Source organism: Lycium barbarum, chromosome 12 (assembly GCF_019175385.1).
Source record: "Lycium barbarum isolate Lr01 chromosome 12, ASM1917538v2, whole genome shotgun sequence".
NCBI lineage: Eukaryota > Viridiplantae > Streptophyta > Magnoliopsida > Solanales > Solanaceae > Lycium > Lycium barbarum.
The window spans coordinates 83,150,268-83,172,285 of record NC_083348.1 but is presented as its reverse complement, the minus strand read 5'-3'; the positions used below and the strand labels follow the sequence as shown (position 1 = coordinate 83,172,285).

The window sequence follows — 22,018 nt, the reverse complement described above, 5'->3', positions numbered from 1 at the left end:
ACTAAAGTAGAGGGGTATATTTGACCCTTTTCCCTTTGCCTTAAGGCATAACTAAAAGTCTGCCATCTCCGGTAGACTTTTAGCAATGTCTTAAGGCAAATTATGCCGTCTCCGGCGTAGGTTCTATGTAACTTCACCCGAATAGACATAGGTTTATAGAAATCGATGCCTTGCGAAATTATTATTATTTTCGACTCTGCTAGGTTTTGAACCCAAAACCTCAGGATATTTTCGGCCACTTTTTTAAGCGAAAGGAAAAAATAAAAAAATAGCTAATTGAGGGGCAAAAATTAAAGCCCAGTCCGTAAGAAGGAGAATCGATGCAAATTGCCCAATAATTGCACGGTTTGATCTTCAGATGGATTGGTCTTTAATATTTGCCCTTGAAATTGGTAGGTCTTTAATTTTTATCCTTCAAAATCAAATTTATACTTAGCGGGGACATAAATTTTATAAGGTGGGGTTTTTGCCTAGCAGGGTGTAATTTTTTTAAGATATTGACATGACTTGTGGATAATATGATGGGTAATTTGAGAATTAAATATCAGCACACAAAATAGGTCAAAAGGGCAAACAACCCATTAGGAATATGTACATTTTTTCCTGTGGCGGTACCCATAATAAATCGTAAAAGAAGGCTTTTAATGTTCGATACCCACTGACTGAGATTGCAATATACGAGCATCCGCACCATAATATTCCCCCACCCACAACCACAAGTGCTAGGGTTTTTATTTGTTTTAAAAAGTAGTTAGGTTGCGTAGAGAAGGAAGGCCGTCCACCGTTGAATTCAATTCGGCTTCCTTGTTGTTAGAAGCAATGGGAAGAGGAAAGTTCAAAGGAAAGCCTACTGGTCGCCGCCAGTTCTCTACTCCCGAGGAGATGCGTATGTCCTCCACTTTACCTTATCTTTTTAGATCTATAACTTTATTGCAATTCCAATGGCTTTGATTCGCTATTTGGATTCAAGGTTATCTGTTGCGGCTATTGATTTATTTTAAAATTTTCTTATGCTCGATTTGAATTCAATCTAGCTCGATTTTCGCACTGCTTTTACTATTAGTAATTCGAATATATATATATATATAATGTTCATTGTGCTGAAAGATGTTTGAAATTCCTTGCTAGTTAGAACATCATTTTTTTTAATTAATAACGATGCTAGAAGGTAGCTGTATTTTTTTTTCCCCCAGCAGAAATATTGTATGTTCAACAACAATAACATACCTGGTGTAATCCCACGAATGGGGTCTGGGGAGGGTAGAGTGTACGCAGACCTTACCTCCCTGTTTCCGAATAGGAAATAGGCAAAGAATTATAAAAGCCAAACAAAGCATTCTAAAGAAGAAAAAAAAAAAGAACAGTAACTAAAACTGAGTAATAAGATAATCAAAGTAGGAGAAACAAATCAAAGGACAGGGAGCTAGAAGAGAAAGACTACGACTACTAGCATGGAAGGACAACCGAGACAACTCTCTAAGAAGACCTACTAGCCTTCTACCCTAATCTGTGTCCTCCACAGCCTCCTATCCCTCGGTAAGCTGCACCTACGCCATGTCATGTGTAATCACCTCTCCCCAATACTTCTTCGACCCACCTCTACCTCTCTCGTATGTTCATTCTGGAAGTGCTTATTGTGTATGTATGTCATGAAGAGTTTTATTTTGTGTTGGTCTTATTAGTTTGCAGATTTCGATATATAGAGCAGAAACTTGGAAGGAGAAAATAACTTCTTGAGAAAAGCTTAAAATAGTTAATTTTTTCACTGTGTAAAATCTTTTAATAGCTTGAAACTTGGTTTTTTCTTTATGTCTGGTGCAATATAGCTACAGTATCTTGAGATATCAGATTGAAGTGCTTATACACACCTCAGTTATGGAGAATGGATTTTTCGGCATTACCTAGAACACAAAATTAGAGTAGTGTAGGCTTACAACACAAACATATCAATGTCTTCTCTTTTTCATTCTATGACAACAGTTGACTTTAATAGTTGCTTCCCTATACTCCTCTTTTGGTCCTCTTAGTGGTGGTGCTCCCCCCCTTTGCTGATGCAATTTCTCGGCCTTTCCATACATGTACTGGTGTAAGAAGAGCTCTTCCATGTATTATTAACTGTATGCTGATGCAAGGTTGTGCGATCATGCTGCAACTTCTGCTCAAGCACCCTCCTGTATTTTAAATAAGGCACTGGTTATAAATAGACCTACCTGGTGGCTGGTGGTGCCACTGTTATTAATTCAAATAGTTGATGTTTTGAGCGCCACCATGATACGGTTGGATAAGTATGAAACTAACTGGACAGGGCTAAGTCTGTCTTCGTATTTGCTCTGATTTTGCAGAAGCTGGTACTTCCGCTCGACGTCCTCGCACGTTTAAGCAGGTGAATATATTCGGCTTTAGTTTTTTCTTGGCTTCTGATATATTTATCTTCTCTTTCTTATTTTTAGAAGTTAGCCTATGTATGAGTTACCATTGTCAAAAAAAAAAAAAGAAGAAGAAGTTAGCCTATGTATACTGTTTAACGAGGAGGGTTTTAGCACTGTTGTGTCAGCTTCACACAATTATTCTGGGGGTCAATATGAATTGCATTGGTGATATAGTTGCATGAAACCTCAAAACTTAACCTCTTTATGAAAACATAACCATGTGAAGTGTTAGCTATTGCTATCAACTTTTTATTACGCAAAGAGAAGAATCCTCTGGCAATCATATGATACAATTTGTGGTGTATTAATGCATTCTCATGATGCAATATAATGGTTTTGTTTAGCCACTTTTTTGTGATGTGCGCAAATGGGTGATCATTATCTTGTAAACAATGTTCCGTTTTTGTTGCCTTACCAGTAATTAAAACATCCTCAGTGACTTTTATAACCATTGTCTTCATGCTTAACTTCTATGCCCGTGTTCTATGTAATCGATTTGGGATCTTCAGGAAGAGGCTGAAATTGAAGAAGATGAGAGATCTGAGGAGTCTGAAGAAGAATCTGAAGAAGATTCTGATGGAGAGGTCAGTTGTCTATGATTCATTGCTTGGAAAAAGAGTAAACTGATTTGCAACAACTACTTATCCAAAAAAATAATTCCAAACAACCACTACACTTCAATCCCAAGTTAGTTGGGGTCCGCTAATTAATCCTCACTCCTAATGTCAAAATTGATTTAATTTGGAAACTTGCATCCTTTGTGCTTTCTGTGGCTTTGAAATGTATTTTCAGATGGCTTTTTTCTTTTCATTGTTCAGAAGCGGAAAGGTACTCAGGGTATCATTGAGATTGAGAACCCCAATTTGGTCAAGCCAAAGAATATGAAAGCGAAAAATGTTGATGTAAGATGGGCACAGTGGACTTGCCTTTATTCAATTTATATTACTTTTTGAATGCTAATATGAATGAGGGCTATTTCTTCTGCAGATTGAGAAAACAACTGAGCTTTCAAGGCGTGAAAGGTTAGTTGAAGCTTCTGTTTGTTTCCTTAATGATATGATCCCTATGAAGTCGCAGATAAAGAAGCCTTACTGTGTGCCTGCTTTATGCTTGGCATGAATCCACCCCTTCATTATCTGTTCTTGTATTTCAACGACTGCCCTATATGTTAACATGTTCCTGTTTTATGTTTTTTACTTCCTGCATCTACTGAGTTTCATGCAGTGCGGCACTAACATTTGGGGATTTCTTGTTCATTGAAAAAGTTTTTACTGCCCTACTCCTCCAATTAAAAAAGAGAGGGGTGCGAGGAAAAGGGATTAGGAGATATGGTTGGTAGGATGTTGGGATTTATTTATTCAAGATGAAAGGATTTGGTCCTCTTACATGTAAATCAACCTTCATCAAAGAGAAAGTCCAGGGAAGAATACAGTTTGTAGGCATCTGGGAAGGTCATGCTGTGCAAATATCATTGACACCTTAAGTCTTGTGTATTAGATCTGTTAAAGATTCATGCAAAGCAGTAGCATATTCTGTGACATATGATCCAGTTGGCTTCTGATTCTTTTAACTTCTGTGTCATTGTTAATTTACATGGTTCTTGTTCACAGGGAAGAGATAGAGAAACATCAAGCTCATGAGAGGTACATGAGGCTGCAAGAACAAGGAAAAACAGAGCAAGCTAGGAAAGATTTAGGTAAGATCACATAGCAACACCTAGCACTGTACTTCATTTGTTTTGCTTAAAATTGTCTGGTCATTCTCTTTACTTAGTAGCTTGTCTGAGGTGTCGGGTTGGTGTTTTGAAGTTTTTGTCATCAGAACTAAAGCTTAGCATAATTCTTATTTTTAAGTGTCTTGTTACTTGAATCTGAGATTGCCGTTTGTACTTGTATGGTCATGTGAAGGACTCCATTTAAGTTATGAAGATTGAAATGGATTAATTGTCATCTGTTTGGGCATTAAAAGTAAACTAAATTGATTTTATGCTGTTCCGCCATTGTAGAACTTGGGCTTGAATGAGATTTGAAATGATGTATCATGGACTTGAACTGGTGTTTCTTCTGCTGTACATCATGAAGTGCTACTTCTAATTTCATTGCGTAATTTTGCAGAACGCTTGGCTCTCATACGACAACAAAGAGCAGAAGCTGCGAAAAAGCGCGAAGAGGAAAAAGCTGGTACTTTCTTGTATACATACGCTGGTTGTCTAAGATTCTTTTCCTCTCTTCTCTTGTAGGGGGTCATGTTTGTATTTGTTTCTGTGCAGCCAAAGAACAGAAGAAGTCTGAAGCTCGCAAGTAACATATGGTACCATGAAATGATGTTAATCAGTGATTCCCCAAGTACAAGAAATATCCCTACAAATACTGGCTAATGATGGAGTTTATACTTCGCCGTTCATTTATGTTCTTGTCTAGTTTATAAGTAGTCATCTTATAGATGAAATCATGATATTATAATACTTTAAGCTCTGATTCTGTATACACAAAAGTTCCGTCTGGCTTTTGCATGAACAGTCATGGGAAGGATATACATTTCTTTTTGGTTGGTTGAAGCAAGTTTATTGATACTAATTCAATGAACTATCTTACAGTGTTAGGTAGCAGTGGTGTTTGGTATGAAGAAAAATGCTTTCCATGAAAAATATTTCTAAGAAAATAAGTGGTTTCCTTATTTTCAGTGTTTGATTCGCTGCTGAGTGAAAGCACAATCTTTGGGTCACTGAGGTTCCTTTTCTTCCACCTCTTAAGCTCTGCTATTTCTATGATTTCATTCTTCACTTAGCGGTTCTATACATTTTTCGTTGCTCTTGGCTTAAAATAGTGATATATCACCAGCTTTTTTTATACCTTGGATGAGCCTAGTTGATGTGTTCCTGGATAAGTATACCAGCAAATTAGATAGTGTTTGATCAAATTATGTGTGTTAACATCTGTCTTGGTTAGAGTAAGCGATGTGAGGTAAGACTTGAGAGTTCGGAAAGTAAAATCTCACCTTAGGCAGTGCAAGTTTTGTAGAGTTTGCCCTGACCTCTCACATAGAGAGGACCATAACCAGTTAAACCTATTCTTATGCTTTTTTATTGCTCTAGCCACCGCTTCTACATATCAACCACTTCGATAAACTACAAAGCAAATATTTCGTACACTGCCATCAACGTTTGTAAGTTTCATTTGTTAGCCCAACAGAAAGCATTATCGATTATTGCCATAAATCGTTATATGTCGTCTCTACAACCTCGGCTTCCTGCTTGAACCTTATGATATATGTGAAACATGTGTAGCCAGAGTTGAATGCCACTTAGCCTTCTCTGCAACCTCGGCTCCTGACTCGAACCTTGTGAGATATATATATATAGTATGGACAGATTTGAATACCACTTTTCTCTGAAATCTCGCTTCCGACTCGAACCTTAGATATGGGAAAATCAAGTATGGCCGGTTGAATACCACTTGTCTTTTCTCTGCAATCTCAGCTTCCAACTCGAACCGTATGATATATATGTTAAAAAACAAGTGTAGATTGTTGAATGTATATTCCAGAACATACCATTTCTAAATCTTGGGTCTGTCACTGCTTTGTACTGCTGTGTTACTGCCTTCTTGACTTGGTTTACTCTGGTTGCTCATCCCATATTATGATCCAGTATGAACCATAGTCTACTGCCTCTGTTACACTTACCATATCGGTCATGTAATCTCCTGAGCCTTTGAATAAGCTTGCATGGACTTTGTGCTAAAAGTTAATTTTTATCAATTCCTTGCCATTCGGCATGCTTGGATTCTTTATTAGATTGTATCAGTTTGTAAAATTCAGCTTCCGTATCTCTATTTCGAGTCATAACGTGCAACAATTAGTATTAATTTGAAGTGCTGTGCTGACCAGCTGAATTTCAAACACTGGTAGTAGACATTTGAAAGACCCGAATTCTTTATTTGCCTTCTAGATATCAATTCTTTTTCTAGTTAATATGAGCTTTAATTTCGTTAATCATTTTGAATTTCACGAACAAAGGTACTTCAGAAAAGATAAAGGATGTAGATATTCACATTAATTATCTGTACTTGCATGGGATTGATAGAGTAATAGTAGTAGATTTCACATCTTAACTAAGTAGTGCCGTTACAATTTCAGTTTTTATTTTCTTGGGTGTTAAGCCCTGCGAGGTTATCTTTATTAATTCCTACTGAGAGTGCGGATGCGTATGTATTTCTCTTAAGTCTTAATCTAGTATTGAAAAGTAGATCACAAGTGTTGCAAGACAATGGAGTACTATTAAGCAATTATGTGTACGGTAGACTGCATCTCGATGGTTTTATACTGTTATATATGTTGCCTAGAAGCTGATATTCTGGTGTAGTTGCAAAAACTTCCTCTACCAAATTTCTGCTCCATGTACGCTTAACAAAAAATACCGAGCAAAATAGCTTCAGGGAGAAATTCATGTATTGATCCTGAATTATAAGGTGAAATATGAGCGTTACACATGTAAAAGTACTTTTTGCTCGAGAAACTTCTGGTTGATTTTAAGCAGAAATGTGTCAAACTCCATATGTTTACTACATCACTCAGTAATTGGCCACGCTTAAACCCGGTAATCAAAGATAACCACTATTACTTCAAATTTCACATGTGAAGCTCAATGATAATGGAGAGAGTAAAACTGTAGTCAATATGTGATCATTGTTGCGAGTTCATAGACCATAGACTTTTGAAGCCCAGTCCAATGAATATTGGGCAATTTGCACGATTGTTCTTACTTTTGGGGGTGGTCTTTAATTTTTGTCCCTCAAATTGCCGGTCTTTAATTTTTGTCCCTCAAATTGCTGGTCTTTAATTTTTGTCCCTCAAATTGCCGGTCTTCACCTAAAATACTCGAGGTTCTGGGTTCGAACCCCGTTTTAGTCATAAAAATAAAATAAAAATTCACAAGGAAGTCTTCGCCAATAGGAGACTTTTCCTTATAACGCAGACTTTTAGTTATGTCTTAAGGCAACGTCTGTCGCATAAGGCAGACTTTAGTTATATCTTAACGCAAGCTCTGCCGCATAAGACAGACTTTGCAAAGCCTTATCTTGCGATTTTTTTTCTTGGATTGAGCGGGAGTTCGAACCCAGAACTTCGGGGTATTTTCGATCACCTTTTTAAGCTAAAGGCAAAAATTAAAGACCAGCAATTTGAGGGACAAAATTAAAGACCAGTGCCTTTGAAGGCCAATCCGCGCAAAAAATTGATGAATTTCGGGGACATGACTATGGTGTTAAAAGGCCCATGTTAAATAAGGAGAAGTGGACCTGACTTTTAAACTTTTCTTTGTAAATATTTTTCATCTTTATAATTTCAATTTCTTTTGATTGGTATATATTCATATCTACGAAGTTTTTTTTTTCTTCAACTAATTCAATTCACAACCTTATAATCGGTGTTTAATCTTCAAAGTTTGTAATATAAAGAAAAAGGACCTACAAGAGGCAGATAATTAGAATTTTACTACAAAATGTAGCTTCTCTGATGTGGTGGCAAGAAGCCAAGCATCGGAGCACGAATATATTTTAATCACATTATCATGCAGTGAAAATGAAATAAAATTTGCAATCTTTGTGTTGGATGTCAACGATTTTGACTTTGCTGTGGATAAAATCTAACAGATCAACGATACGGACAAAATGTCCGTATATTGATGGTATCGTTATCATATACTCCATCAGTTTTAATTTCAGTACTTTAATACTAGAAACCAAATTTTAAAAAATAAAAGAGATTTTTGAATCTTGGGTCTTAAACTAAAGATATGTTTAATTTACGCACTTTAAGTCTTGGATTTTTACAGGCCAGGTATAATTTTTGGATTTAGAGAGTTCTCAAATATGAAGACATTCTTTTTTTAAACAGAGTAGAAAACATAAGATATTTGTATTGAAACAGAGGAAATATATCATTTAAAAGATAACCACATATAATCTTCAAAAAGATTGACTACTAACATGAAAGATGAGATAGATAAGCTATACATGTTAAAATATATTGATAATGTAATAATTTTTATCATATAAATATATAATTAAATCCGTTAAGAAAAGATTACCAAGGAACTTGAACCATTTTAAAGCTGAGGTTGGAAACATCCCAACAGGGGTAGGTAAACTAAAGCACATCAACTACGTTCATTGGTTGCGTTTTCTTGGTCGATCGAAGGACTTTTAGGTGTGCTTTTTCAGACATCGAAAATAGATTTTCGAATATTGGATTCAGATAAGAGACAAATGTATGAGTGAAGAAGTCTATTGAAGCCTGGTTCCTGCTTTTGACTTATTAATTATTGTTTGACTTGAAAGCCTAGAATTCATAAGAATTTGCTAACAGAATCTACTAGATATGAAACCTCGGATATGTAGTACTTGCATTATGGGCTAATGACATTCTTTGATTGAGGGGTTTCTGTTCACAATTAAAATAAAATATGCACCAATAAGCATGTGCCACAATCTAGTCCTAGTATCTCGAGGGATAAGGTGAAAAGGCAAATATTGCAGAACATTCAGATAGACTACATTTTTGCAACTAACAATTTCTCTTATATTCCTTTGTACTCTCCCAGAATGGGATATCAATCACTTGTCTCATCTGAATCTCAGTTCAAGCACCATAACTCCATTTTGTACATTTTTTTTTCTTGAAAGTCTTTGGTGCTAATGATGATTACTTTCTCCATCCAATTTATCTCACGCAAACATGAAGTGTTAAAAAGAAAAAGTAACTTTTAAAACTTGTGATCTGAAATAAATTATAGATACTGTATGACGATTAAATCATCTCGTAACGTAAAATGCAAATTTTAATTTTAATTATTTTAAATATAAAAAAACATTATTCTTTGCAAAAAATTAAAATGTAAAATGTATCACCTAATATAAGAGTTTCAAGCAAAATAAGATAGTCAGTCACATGCTCACTGCTAATGCTAAGAATGACGTACGTAGAGAGGAAATAATTTCTGCAGAATTAGATACATAACCAAATCACTTTAATTTCTTTTCAATCAGTCATATATATAGGGGTGCATGCTATCGAATAAAACAAAAAGAAAAACCATTGCATTGCAGAACTATATACTGTTCCGTATACTGTTCTCAATCATTTACACGTTATCTACTACCCACCCACCCACGCACACCCTACGTCCCTACCCAACGAGAAAAAAAAAATACTTACTAGTATTATGTTATGACTTATGACAATGGAGTAGAACAGTTGAGGAAAGAGGGTAGTGCTTTGAACTTCAAAAAAGAAATATACTGAAATTCGTGAAACATCGACTTGTTTCCTTTTCTGTCAAAGCCCATTTTGATGACAATTATGTGCTACTATAATTAAGGAAGGAAGATTTTTTCCTTTTTCCAAACGAATAAAGTACAAAAGTCTTTGACAGGGCAAGGGAAAAGGAGAGCTCCGGGAAAAAGAAAAGAACAAGGGAAAACCAGAGTTAAAAAGGAAAGGAAAATGAAATTGGAACAGATCAGTGGAAACGAAAATAAATTAAATGTAATGGTATTAATTTGTATGACCTTTCATGTTAATGGCTATAATATGAGGAAGTGGTCCTACAACTAATTACCAGTAGAGAGTTGCTGTTATACACCTATAACAACATTTGCCATTAAAATAATATGTGTCTGTTATAGGCAAAAAAGATGCATAAAACCTATGTTTTTTATTTTTAATGTTGTAAAAAATAACAAATTATTTAAAATTTAAATCTCAAAGATATGAATACTTCATTAACTACACATTTAAGAAAGTTAATACAATTTCAATAAATTCATAACTGAATGTATAAAGTTTTAAGCTCTAAGACAGACATTTTAAATCTATAGAAATATAGTATATTAAAATATCAAATTAAATATTTTTCCATGAAGATATTTTATTTATTGTAATAAAACTATGATATTCATATGAATATTAAATAAAGTTATAGAAGACAATGATATTCTTAGATTACAAATATGTATTCATATGTAATATTCTGTCATAAATATAGTATATTAAAGTATCAAATTAACTATTTGATCAAAATCTATACACTTATTATTGGTAACCATATATATTCTATTTTTTATAAAGATAATTAACTACTATATGACCCGAAAAAGCAGATAGTTGTTATATGAGAGATAATTTACAAAGAGCGTATTGTCATAAAGCTGGCCGTTGCCGTTATAAGTAAAATGCTATTATAGAGAAGTAAAATATAACATAAAAGATCGGTTCCGAAAAATCTTAGCTGTTATAGAGAGGTGTTATTATACGCGGATGCCGTTATAGAGAGGTCTGACTGTACAAAGAGTATTTCTTTCTTATTACATATAGGTCAATTTGGTTCTGATTTTGTATTTATCAAACCAAACTAACTTATGCGATTTTTCAAATCTTTAAAGTAAAACAAACCAACAAAAGTCGGTTCTTTCGGTCTCATATTTTTCCCTTTTTTTCATTTTTTTTTCTCCTATGATATTTGCGGGCTATTGCATAGGAGCGATGATTATCTTGTGCGCAACCAAAGAATAGCGCCTGCGCGTTCCCTTATCATAAACAAAAAATCCTTTTTTTTCATAATATCTCAACAACAGAAAATATGTAAGTATAGTGCTTCCAAACATTTCTTCTGTCCTTAGTAAGATGCAACAATGATATGACACTTCCAAATAAAATAACGTAAAATGTGAAATGATTCATGTATTATGCTAAAAATGTGAAATAATTTATGTATTATACTAAAATATAGTGTCACCAACCATAGAAATAATGATAACCCATAAAAAAGTACTCTTAATAAGAGATAATGAAAATGAACATAGATTGATATTTTGGCTTTATTTGCGTTAGTTGACAATTATGGACTATATATAATTCTATAACAGAATTGTTGGAGCATACAAAATTGTATATTTAAAATTGAAATAATGTTAAGAAAAATAAACTATGAAGGATTTTTGAAATACTCATATATTACATTATAATTTTAAAAATTGTATTCATGTAATGTTGATTTGATTTAGTTTTGGTTTGACTTTTTTTTTTAGATAAAAGCAAACCAATTATGGTCTATCATTAACAAACAAAATCATTAGTCGACTTATTTTCTTGATTTGACTTCAGTTTTGTGCGGTTTGTCTGTTTTCTTTGAACAATGTTATATTTTATAATGATATATGAAAAAGTGATGTATAATGTGCATAAAAAAGTGCAGTGTAGTTGAGCAAAAAAGAGATTTTGAGAAAGATATAATTGAATAAGTATATTCACTATGTAAAGAGAGTATAATTAATTAATGATTGTAGAAATGCATTTTATGGTCAACAAATAATAGTGAGCTTATTTGAATCACATGATATTTTATCTTAGAAGGACAAGTAACCATAGTTGTGACAGACCCCTTACGTGTACCAAAAAAAAAAGAAAAAAAAAAGAAAAAAAAAAGAAGAGAATACGGACCCCCCTATGTTAGAATTTTATAAACTTAAGGAGGATAGGGTTGTGGTTTGTGTGAATTTGTAACATCCAAATGAAAGAACAGTACTACTCGTATTTAGGGGCGTTTACGGTTTGGTTAAAAACCGATCTAAATCGAATCAAATCGATTACATAAATCGATATTTACTTGGGTCAGGTTAATTTGGTTTGGTTTTAAATTTTTAAAAACTGATAATATTTAGTTTGGTTTTGATTTTACTAACAACAAATCGAAGAAAAAACTGAACCGAAATGATAAATTTTATCCATAATACACACACACACAATATGTTAATTTTAATAAATACTTTTAAATAATTATATACCTTTTAATCAAAATTTTATTTATATCTAATAGGCTAATTAATGAGCTTTATACCTTAAGCCCATTTTTAAAAAGAAATCCATGAATTCAAACTCCACTACAAGAAAGTACAGTTTTTTTATTGTTGGCAAAATTCAATATTTGACAACAACTTAGTTTTTTTATTGGCAGATATGATGAATCTTTTAAAATGAACTTTTTTTGTTGTCAAATAATTTAATTTTGTTGCTATAGTATTGACTATTATTGCAAAAATTACTTTTGACAACAATAAAAAAGTTGTTGCACATCGTTGCAATAACAACTGTTGGGAAAAGTTTATGCAACAACAAAAAAGGTTGTTGCCTAAAGTATTTTTTGCAACAATAGTCAATACTATTGCAACAAAAAAAATTTGTTGACAAATGTCTTCTTTGTTCTTGTGCCCATTTATTCAAAGAAACAACCATGAGGTTTACCTAGATTTATTTTTTGATAAACTTTATTCACTTAATTAAAATCATAAATCCTAAGACATTTTTTCATAATGCATGAAAGAAAATTATAACTACCATAATGAAAGGGCAATAACGAATTATAAGTTGAAAAATGATAGAAAAATTCTCTCCTAATTGTAGGAAAAAGACATGAAAGAGAGAAATACCGTTAGTTTTTCTAAAAACCGAAAAATCGATCAAAACTGACCCAAACCGATAGATATGTATTATATTTGGTTTTAAATATTTTTAAAACCGACTAAATTGATTTGGTTTAAATTTTAACCCAAAACCGACTCAAACCATCCTTTTAACACCCCTACTGGTATAACGTTGCAAAAGATTCAACTTGTCGATTGTACAAGGAGAGAAGAGAATCTTCAACCTTCCATAACCAAATCGAGGGGGGAGAAATACAAGATATGCATTTTAGCAGGATTGGGTTATAAAAGTTCAGAAACATACTCTACATTCTACCCTCACAATAATGGGATTCTTGTTTAGAATGACAACACACTGTCCGCTAAGCACAGTGTTACCTTAGCTACTCCCTAAATAGACAAGACAAAACCTTATTTTTCTAAAGCTTACTTTTTGTTAACCACTTTACGCCTTATCATCCCACCTCCCTCCCACTCCCCACACGGGGGGGGGGGGGGGGGGGGCAAATGTATTGTTGATCTTTCATTTTTATGTGCTAGCTCATCATACAGTAATTCGTTTTCACTTTTATAGCAAAGGGTATATATAGTAGGATGCTGGGGGTATATAACTAGAAGTCTAAAACCTTTGAGTTTTAAAAATAAAAAAATTCGTGATAACAAGCGTTTTAGTATTCTTTTAGTAAGCTTATATATCGATGTGAATTCAAGTTATTTAATCTCATGAATTTAGATACCAAACGCCCAAAGAAAAAACAAACCGGCATGCAAAATTATATTAAAAGTAAGTAATACTCCTTGAGAATTAGATAGTTGGTCATGATAATTAATCCCACATGATATATATTGACAAGAAAAAATGTCCGTTAGTCCTTAATTATGCTGACTTATGAAGGAAAATTCCCTTTAATCATTTAGTTAGTGATAGAAAACAAAAATGCTTTGACTTTTCTATAAAATTAGATATTTCGCGGATTTATCTTTTTTTTCATTTTACCTTTTCTGTTACAGTACTACTTTTTTGTTGATTCTTGAACACTTTATACAAGTGTCTTAATTAGGCATTTTTCATATATAGGATCATTTTCGTTCTTTATGTCATGAAGTGAAAGGCTACATAGTTTTGCTCCCGAGAAAAAAATTATTGCAAAATAAGATTATACAATAACTCTAAGAATATTTATATTTAAGATAGGTATTGAAGGCAAATAAAATATGAGCAGTGAAATCTTAACTAGTGTAAGTGCTAATAAAAAGAAATGCTATATATAGCTAAATACTTCGAAGAGTCACAGTGCATTTTAAGCAACGTTACGTTAAGCGATGACATAAAATCAATATGTTTCTCTTCCTCCCTTCTGTTTTTGGTGAACGAGTGATGTTCACGTTTTACTCTTACGTCTTATCCATTCCACTAGTTGAAACAGAAAATATACAGAGTCAGAATTTATCGAGGTAAAATTCAATAGTGAATTAATTAAGATGAAAGGCCATCCACAGAATTCCTTTTTGCAAAACGAGAGTCGACCGTCTAAAAACATGAAACTAGTATTTTACATTGAAGGCTAAGAAAAGGGAAATAACAAAGAGAAGAATATTTTTTATACTATATAATTTAACCTAGCTAGCTCTCTATCTTATTTTATAGATAAGACGATTACATATGGTTATTTTTTATAATTGACATCATATATAAAAGAAATTATTTCACAGTATAGTGTGCATAATTTAAATTAAAATCAAGGTGCTTACAACGACCATGCTTTACTTGCAGAAAAAGCAAGCAAGCAAACATGAAAGCTGGCAGAAAATATGAAGGCGATGATATCACAGTTATTGGATTTTTTCTTGACCTTTACAGACACATTTCATGTAGTCATGATCCATGTAATATATGGATTCATCCATTTTACTTATCAACTAATTATATATATCATCCAAAATATTCCAAATAAGGAAATTAAACTCAGAAAATGCATTTATATTATAATAATATGATAATTGTTTCATTTCGTGATGACATGAAACATTGTACACAAAGACTAGTCCTTAAATTTCTGTCATAACTAATGTCCCTTCAAGGAACATACTAACTACTACTACTTCAAATTAAACAGTGACTAAAAGCCCTACTACTACTACTTCTTGTTTTCTTTTTTCTTCAAGAGACGATGAAAAAAAAAAAAACACAACATGACTTGACCGCCGCGCGTCCATCTCTTCAACATCGACAACTGATCTTCTAAATCTGCATTCAAACACGAAAAAAATAAACATTTATTAGGCTTTTGAACAAAGAATTGGCAGAAATTTGGAAAAAAGGGTTTTAGAAGTTGAACTTGGGAAAATGGTATTTTAAAGCTAAAGTTGTATTTGGACATGCACTTCAGTTTAAAAAGTTGAAATTTGTGAATTGATAAAATTTTCACTTGAAATCAAAATTGAAAAACTCACCCTCAAGAATTAACCAAATAAAAAAAAAACCATTCCAATATATAAACAGACCCTTAATTTCCAAGAAATCTTACTCTAATAAAGCAATAATGTAAATTTTTTAAAGAATTAGTATATGAATTAGTACCAAATCAATAGTGTTATCATGAGTTGGAGTTGACGTGCGAACCAAGTAGTAGAATGCACCATGCTGGAGTGGCTGAAGTGTGAGACCCCATTCATTAGTAATTAGCGGTTCTCCAGATGAATGAATGAGCAATGCATCTTCACCGAACATTTCCCTCACATTCAACGGTCCCATCCCAACCTCAAAAGCAACATCATTGATGAACACCATCGATCTCGCAGGACCCGCTTCATTGGGGTCCACCACCCCTACAACCACACGTACACAATCATGAGATAGTGTCTTTAATGGAACCAATGCAGTAGTCAATATAATTCCCCATCCATCCATGCGAACGTTTGGTCACAAAAATCGGACAGGAGATCAGAAAATGGGGGCCAAAGGACAAATCTAACCTTGTCTTATTCCAGTAAAGATGACAAACATTTCCTATCCGTAAACATAACGTATGAGAAAGTGTAAAAAGTACTTTTTGACCCTGTAGAAAACACTGGAGTAAAGTGAACAGGCATCAATCACTTCCATGAAATGCCAGCAGAAGCTAGCTTTTACTTGTGTGCATAAATTCTTTAAATTTCGTATAAGTAGGGACAAACATTTATTCTCGTTCACAGTTCTGGGCTACGGGGCTAAAAAAAATAGAGTGGCTTTCAAGACTTTATATCTTCTTTTTTGTCGTGAAGTTGAAAGGAAAAAGATGTTAAAGTGCACACTCATACTAGATATGGCAAAAATTGGACTGAGTAGCCCACCACATACTCAACATTCCATTAAAACAAGTAAAGAATATAACACTTCAGTTGCTTAAATGTCCTCCCCTACTCTACTCACTAGACATACAAAATAAAATAAAATGGTTCTTCCTCCGTTTAATTTTATACGATGGTGTTTGAATAAACACAGATTTAAGAAAAAATAACTTTTATCACATATCATAAATTTCCTTAGAAGTTGTGATTTTCCATTATAGAAAAGTGATTTTTTCTTAAACAAGCTAAAAAAGAATGTCATATATATAATGAGGCTACGGGTAAACGTTTACCTTGAATGTGACTGTTGGTTGGAATAGTGCCAGTAGTAAGAGGAAAAACAGTGTTAGTACTTGGAGTTGAAGTAACAGTGTACTGCAAATTATTCATCTTCTCATTTTCAGCTTTCTTTGAACTACTAGGTGCTTGGCTTATCCCCATCCATTCACTGAGAAAAAGGCCAGAAGTAGAGTGAGAAAAACTAGTTGAATCAGGGAAGCAAAACCCTTGTGTCATAGCAGCAGTAGATTGATCATGAGTTGGTGCTGGTGGTGGTGGTTGCACAGTAAAAAAGAAAGGTTCAGTACTCAAGAACTCATTGTTATAGTTTTGTTGGTTCACTGAAGCAGTAGGGGAATTGAGCAAGTCCATCACATTTGATGAACCAATTGAGAAAGTCAAAGAAGACTTGTTATGATGATGGTGGCCAGTGGATTTATCAGAGGATGATGAAGAAGAATTAGATGGAGCAGTAATGGCTTGGGAATTATTTTGTTGTTGAGCTTTTGTTTGAAGGTGGCGCTGCTTGTGTTTGCTCCTTGATTTTCTGTTTTGGAACCAGTAGAACACATTTGCATCACCAACTTGTCCATATTCTTGAAGTTTGGCTCGGATTTTTCTTATCTCATCCCTTGGAGGATTCACCATTCCTGAATTGAAGATAGCTTCGAGTATCCGAATTTGTTCTGGCCTTGGATTCCATCTTGGCTTTGGCTCTGGGCTTCTCTCTTCTAATTATTCAAAAAAAAAAAAAAAAAAAAAGTAACCAACATTAGAGAAGAAAATGAAAACATAGAGAATGTTGAAGAATCTTGAACTATAGGTTAGTAAGTATATACCTGGATTGCATGGGGCTCTTTGTTGAATGAGAGAAGAGTTGATGTCATGTTGCCATTGGTGGTGATGAGAATTGCAGGGTTTGGACTTAAACATGCTAGGCCAGTGTCTATTTGATGAAGCCATATTGATGATTTGATTGAGAGAGAAAAGACTCTAAAGATGATGATGAACAAAGAAAAACAACCCCTCTTAGCACTCTTTGTAGTCTAGGCAACCCTAACACTCTTCTTATATAGCCTCCATATATACCTACTCCTGTTTTTAGTTAAATTAAAAAATGAAAATTGTGGAGTATTAAAGAAAAAGCAAATTAGAGAAATAAAAAAGACAAAACCCAAAACAGGAATCGCCTGTTAAATGGTAAACAAAAATAGAAATCAAATTAAATGTAAAGTGAAAGATAGAGATCTAGTACAAGGCCCATACCCTTATAGCTTGTTTACAATAATTTTCAGACTGAAATACTTGTTCACTACTCAAAGTACAAAAGCCCAATTAGTTTCCACCCTGGAAGAGAAAGCTAAGAGAAAATTGAAAGTAGCACATGCCAGGGCTTATATTAGAATCATAATCAGAGTGAAGACAGTGAAAGCTCTTAATGCAAGAAAAATGAAAATGAATTAAATAAAAAAGAAAGTGATATAATTGAGCTAGATGGAAAAGAGAGAGAAAACAAAATTTTGTGGGGTTTAATTTTTTCAGAAGTCTGATGAGATTGTCTCTTTGTTTTACATATTTTTGAGTTATGATGTTTTTTTTGTAACTTTGGGGTTTGCATATATGGAGAAAGGGAGTATTAATGGAGAGAGGTGTAAAGGCATGGATTATTCTAATGGGAAGGGGTTGCTGCAGGAATAAATAGGGGAGGAAGCAAGGGTTGGGGTTTTTTGGGTGGGGTGGCGGGGGGGTGGGGTAAGAAAGGGTTTCAAAGTCAAGATAATGTAATTGTTGGGTTTGAATGGAAAACGGTGGAACAGAAGTAATTGCTCCTTGTAGCTTTGAATGTTTTGGCCAAAGAAAGGAAGTTTTGGATTGACTCGAGGGTCATTTTATTACTACAAACACATTTCAAGAGTTTTTGCTTAAATGAAGGAAACAAAAAGTAATTCCATTAATTTTCTTTTTCAAATTTAAAATATATAAGTTGGCACTAAAAAAATAGAAATTGACGGACTACTTCAAAAATTCATCGCTAATCCTATTTAACGATGAATTATCGAAGGATTTATCAAAAAATCTTATTATTTATGGGTTATTTAGCGATAACATATCATAGCTATTTTTTTTTTTTGGTAGTATGGGCGCTCTAATACATTTATCCTAAGTCCTATGGATTTTAGGAGCCTTTTGGCGTATTATAAATTCTTACACCATTAGAATATAGAGAACTTCTATCATTGTTCAATTTATTTTTAATTTGTATAATATTGGAGTGAGATGAATTTAAATGAGGAACATAATTAGTGCAATTCATATAATCAATTTCTAACTTGTTTGAATTGAGGCATACTTGGTGGTGTTGTTATAACTTTTGTTAGAAAAATAAAACTATGTAACTTGAATCAAATTTTTAAAAATCTCTTGCTGAGGCAAGAATAATTTTAAGCTCTTACTTCACCACTTCAATTCTTCAATAAGCTAGATTGTTGGTTTTGATTTTAATTACTACTCTGTTAGTTTGAAACTAGTCGTCAAAGCTTCTAGTTTGAGACTAGTCGTCAAAGCTTCTTTTACCTTTTTCCACTAGAGGCACACTAACTTAAGTGAGAAAACATGTAGTATTACGGTATTACCCCTAAACACCTCTGATAACTATTGGGTGTTAATGTCTCATTATCTGTCTCGTTATGCGGAGTATCAATACGGGCTTAAAAGAAACCATTTCACATTTTGCTAGGGGAGAATTTTCACTATGTATTCACACTAAATACAATTTGTCACCTATGCTATTTTAAACTTTCATCATAAACTTTAACTGTAAAGCCGACCTTTTCCAAGTAGCATGGTGCCCTGTTGTTCGTATTTCCGGGAAAAAAAAAGCTTCACGATTCCTGTTAATTACTATATCAATGTATATTTATCAACCAGGAGTTACTAAAAGTTGTAGATGACGTTGTTTGTGTGTGAAAAATGAGAATGATTCACTTTGTATTTAATCTTAAATTTTTGTTAAAGTCCTAATAAAAAACCTAAAATGTTGAAGTTGGGTGATAAGAGTTGATGCCTAGAAATTTTACTACTATACTAGGCTTGATCAAATGACACTAACATGTTGAATTTGGGTTATAGAATTACAAGAATGTGAAAATCAAGAAGAAAACGATAGCATATGATATCAAGAAGAATAAAATAAAAAAAAATCTTCAAAATGTCTGACTTAATTCAGTTTACCAAATGACTAGTATTTTGAATTGGATGTAGTATCTTCTTTCTTTTTTTTCCTTTTTTTTTTTTTCTAATGAGGGGGATTAAGTGATGTAAGTAGTAATAGTTGGCACTCAAATATCAAAGCAAAAGAGTAAAAAAGAGTAGTAATTAATGGACTTTGGTCCATGTGGTGTCCCTCTTATCCCGACATACCAAGCTCTAACTCCAACTCCCCTGCGTCCCCATTCCACATTGCTCCTTAATTCCACTTTCCCCAATTATGCTTTTATTCATTTCATTTGTATTTTTAATTGTAATTTACCAATAATAAATCCTACCTTTTTAAGAGCATTTCGAACTAAAACAGAACCACTAAAAAATATCTACATACCTGAAATGGAGTCATCCAAATGACTACATTCAACGTTTACGAGATTATAAAAAGCTTTGTCTTAGAATATTCCGTTTGGAGTACTCATATTTTGACTTAGCACATTAATGTATAATTAAGCAAATGTGGCATATACACGCAGGGCAAATGTAGAAGTTCAGAGTTCGGTTGAATTCAGTAACATTATTGTAATAAATAATTATTAAATATATATTAATATTAAATTTGGAATCCAATTATTAGCATTTAAAGTAGTTATTTCAAATTTCAGAATTCATAAAGTTGAAATTCTAGCTCTACCTCTTCAATGTTAAAAGCATATGATGAGACTAGACGATTGCACTTTATACATCACCATGCGAGCTTAATTAGAACATTTAAACAATTGCTTCAAATAATTCTGGTAAGTAGTTCCACTGGATGTGAACAGTTAATTGTAATATTATTTTTAATTGACTTGATAATCTAAATAGTACTAGTTTTTTTTCTTCTGAAATTTAAGTCCGTCTCGAATTGACTCTTAAGCACTCTAGTTGATTAAATTTCATAAAAGAAGTCTGTACTCTTATTATAATTTTCCCTGAAACCCAAAAGTAAATCCACTGTCTCATGTAAACTTGAACACTTGATTTTGACCAATGGCCATACCTGATGCAGTTACAAACACTACTGCTTAGGTAATTACAAGTCAGATTTAAGACTAACAAGACAAAATTTCAAAGGATAAATGATAGAGTCAATCTCAGTTCACCTTCACTTAAATCTCTGATATGAAAGAAAGAATAAAAAGAGAAATAAAGCACAATGCCATCAGAGGTCTCGCAGAACTGAGAAGACCCATGACCAATACTAGATATGGTAGTTGTTAGTACCACTACGTTTACAGACACGTCACGCCTCTTCTTCTATTTTATTTTTTTTGGAGTTTAACTTACACATTAAGAATTTTAACATTTTTTTATAATTTTAAAAATAATTGTGGTGTCCCAACAAGTTTAATTCATATGTATTTCGACTAATTTCATGGGATATTTGTTATCTCTTATGGACAGATGAAAAGAAATTACCTAATGTTTTTACCTCTACTGGAATTTGAACATGCGATTTTATTTTTAACTCACTTCATTAACCATTAAGCCACACTCTTGGATCACTTATAACACGTTATTACTCTATTTCCCAAATCATCATATCAGTCTATCAATGCACAAACATTTTTTTTTTCCAGTCTCCCTGACCAAACGTGTGCTCCCACTGTTAGTTCAATTTTCAGTAAACGTGGGGGTGGGGAAGGTTAACTAAGCCTGGGATCTTCTGATACATAGTACGTGAAGAAGTAAATACTTGATAGCTAATTTAAGTGATAGCAGTAGATTGAAATCTTTTTTTCCAAGAATTTATTGTCTACTTTTGAGTTTTACCTCATCTCTTTGGCATCACCTTTTTCTGTTCAGTCATTTTGTCTTGAGCAAATTTGTCTAAAGGCTTAAATTCACTACACTTTTGGTTTTCTTTCAAGTACTGCTTGGTCTCTACAGTATATTTAATTCCTTTTCCTTTTTCTTTTGCTTCAGTAATATTACTTTATTTTCCTTGTTCCAATTAAGGACTATTAAAATAAATACATCCGAGACTCGTATATTAAGCTGGCGTTTAGCCATAAATTCCCAAAAAAGTTTTGAAAAATCTGATTTGTTTGAAGTTTTTCAATTTTTTAAAATGTGTTTGCCCATAGTTTTGCAATATATATTTCACGTTTTCTTTGAAAAACATGAAACATGACTTATACCCATAAGTTCTAAAAATTATTAACAACACTCAACTGTACCAACTAAACATACATGCTAATCCCAAATTATGTAGAACCTTCATTGTTGACGTTCATTATCATTTATCACAAATCA

At 33.2% G+C, this 22,018-nt stretch overlaps 2 protein-coding genes across 4 annotated transcripts; one reads left to right on the top strand and one right to left on the bottom strand.

The window, feature by feature from the left end:
- The first annotated feature begins 622 nt into the window (after nt 1-622).
- LOC132621594 (uncharacterized) lies at nt 623-4,986 on the top strand. Its single transcript, XM_060335920.1, has 8 exons — nt 623-886; nt 2,343-2,383; nt 2,939-3,013; nt 3,248-3,331; nt 3,417-3,451; nt 4,040-4,125; nt 4,544-4,609; nt 4,699-4,986. Exons 1-8 carry the CDS (start codon nt 820-822, stop codon nt 4,731-4,733), a joined length of 489 nt encoding a protein of 162 aa, XP_060191903.1. The 5' UTR covers nt 623-819; the 3' UTR covers nt 4,734-4,986.
- Nucleotides 4,987-14,873: 9,887 nt separating this feature from the next.
- On the bottom strand, nt 14,874-18,163 carry LOC132622262 (WUSCHEL-related homeobox 9-like). Of its 3 annotated transcripts, none has more exons than XM_060336838.1 (4): nt 17,356-18,163; nt 16,531-17,247; nt 15,489-15,736; nt 14,874-15,155 (listed from the first exon to the last, which is right to left on the bottom strand). In XM_060336838.1, exons 1-4 carry the CDS (start codon nt 17,477-17,479, stop codon nt 15,150-15,152), a joined length of 1,095 nt encoding a protein of 364 aa, XP_060192821.1. In that variant the 5' UTR covers nt 17,480-18,163; the 3' UTR covers nt 14,874-15,149. The 3 variants fall into 3 exon arrangements, with proteins under 3 accessions (XP_060192821.1, XP_060192823.1, XP_060192822.1); XM_060336840.1 differs by having other exon boundaries at nt 15,531-15,736; XM_060336839.1 differs by having other exon boundaries at nt 16,531-17,244.
- Between the last annotated feature and the right edge of the window lie 3,855 nt (nt 18,164-22,018).

Excerpts from the sequence above, each read along its gene's own strand:
- LOC132621594 (XM_060335920.1), top strand. The coding sequence starts at position 820 with ATGGGAAGAGGAAAGTTCAAAGGAAAGCCTACTGGTCGCCGCCAGTTC. Across the intron at positions 887-2,342 it reads CTCTACTCCCGAGGAGATGC|AAGCTGGTACTTCCGCTCGA; the intron begins GTATGTCCTCCA and ends CTGATTTTGCAG. Across the intron at positions 4,126-4,543 it reads GCAAGCTAGGAAAGATTTAG|AACGCTTGGCTCTCATACGA; the intron begins GTAAGATCACAT and ends GTAATTTTGCAG.
- LOC132622262 (XM_060336838.1), bottom strand. The coding sequence starts at position 17,479 with ATGGCTTCATCAAATAGACACTGGCCTAGCATGTTTAAGTCCAAACCC. Across the intron at positions 17,248-17,355 it reads AAGAGCCCCATGCAATCCAG|AAGAGAGAAGCCCAGAGCCA; the intron begins GTATATACTTAC and ends TTGAATAATTAG. Across the intron at positions 15,737-16,530 it reads AACCAACAGTCACATTCAAG|GGGTGGTGGACCCCAATGAA; the intron begins GTAAACGTTTAC and ends GTGTGGTTGTAG.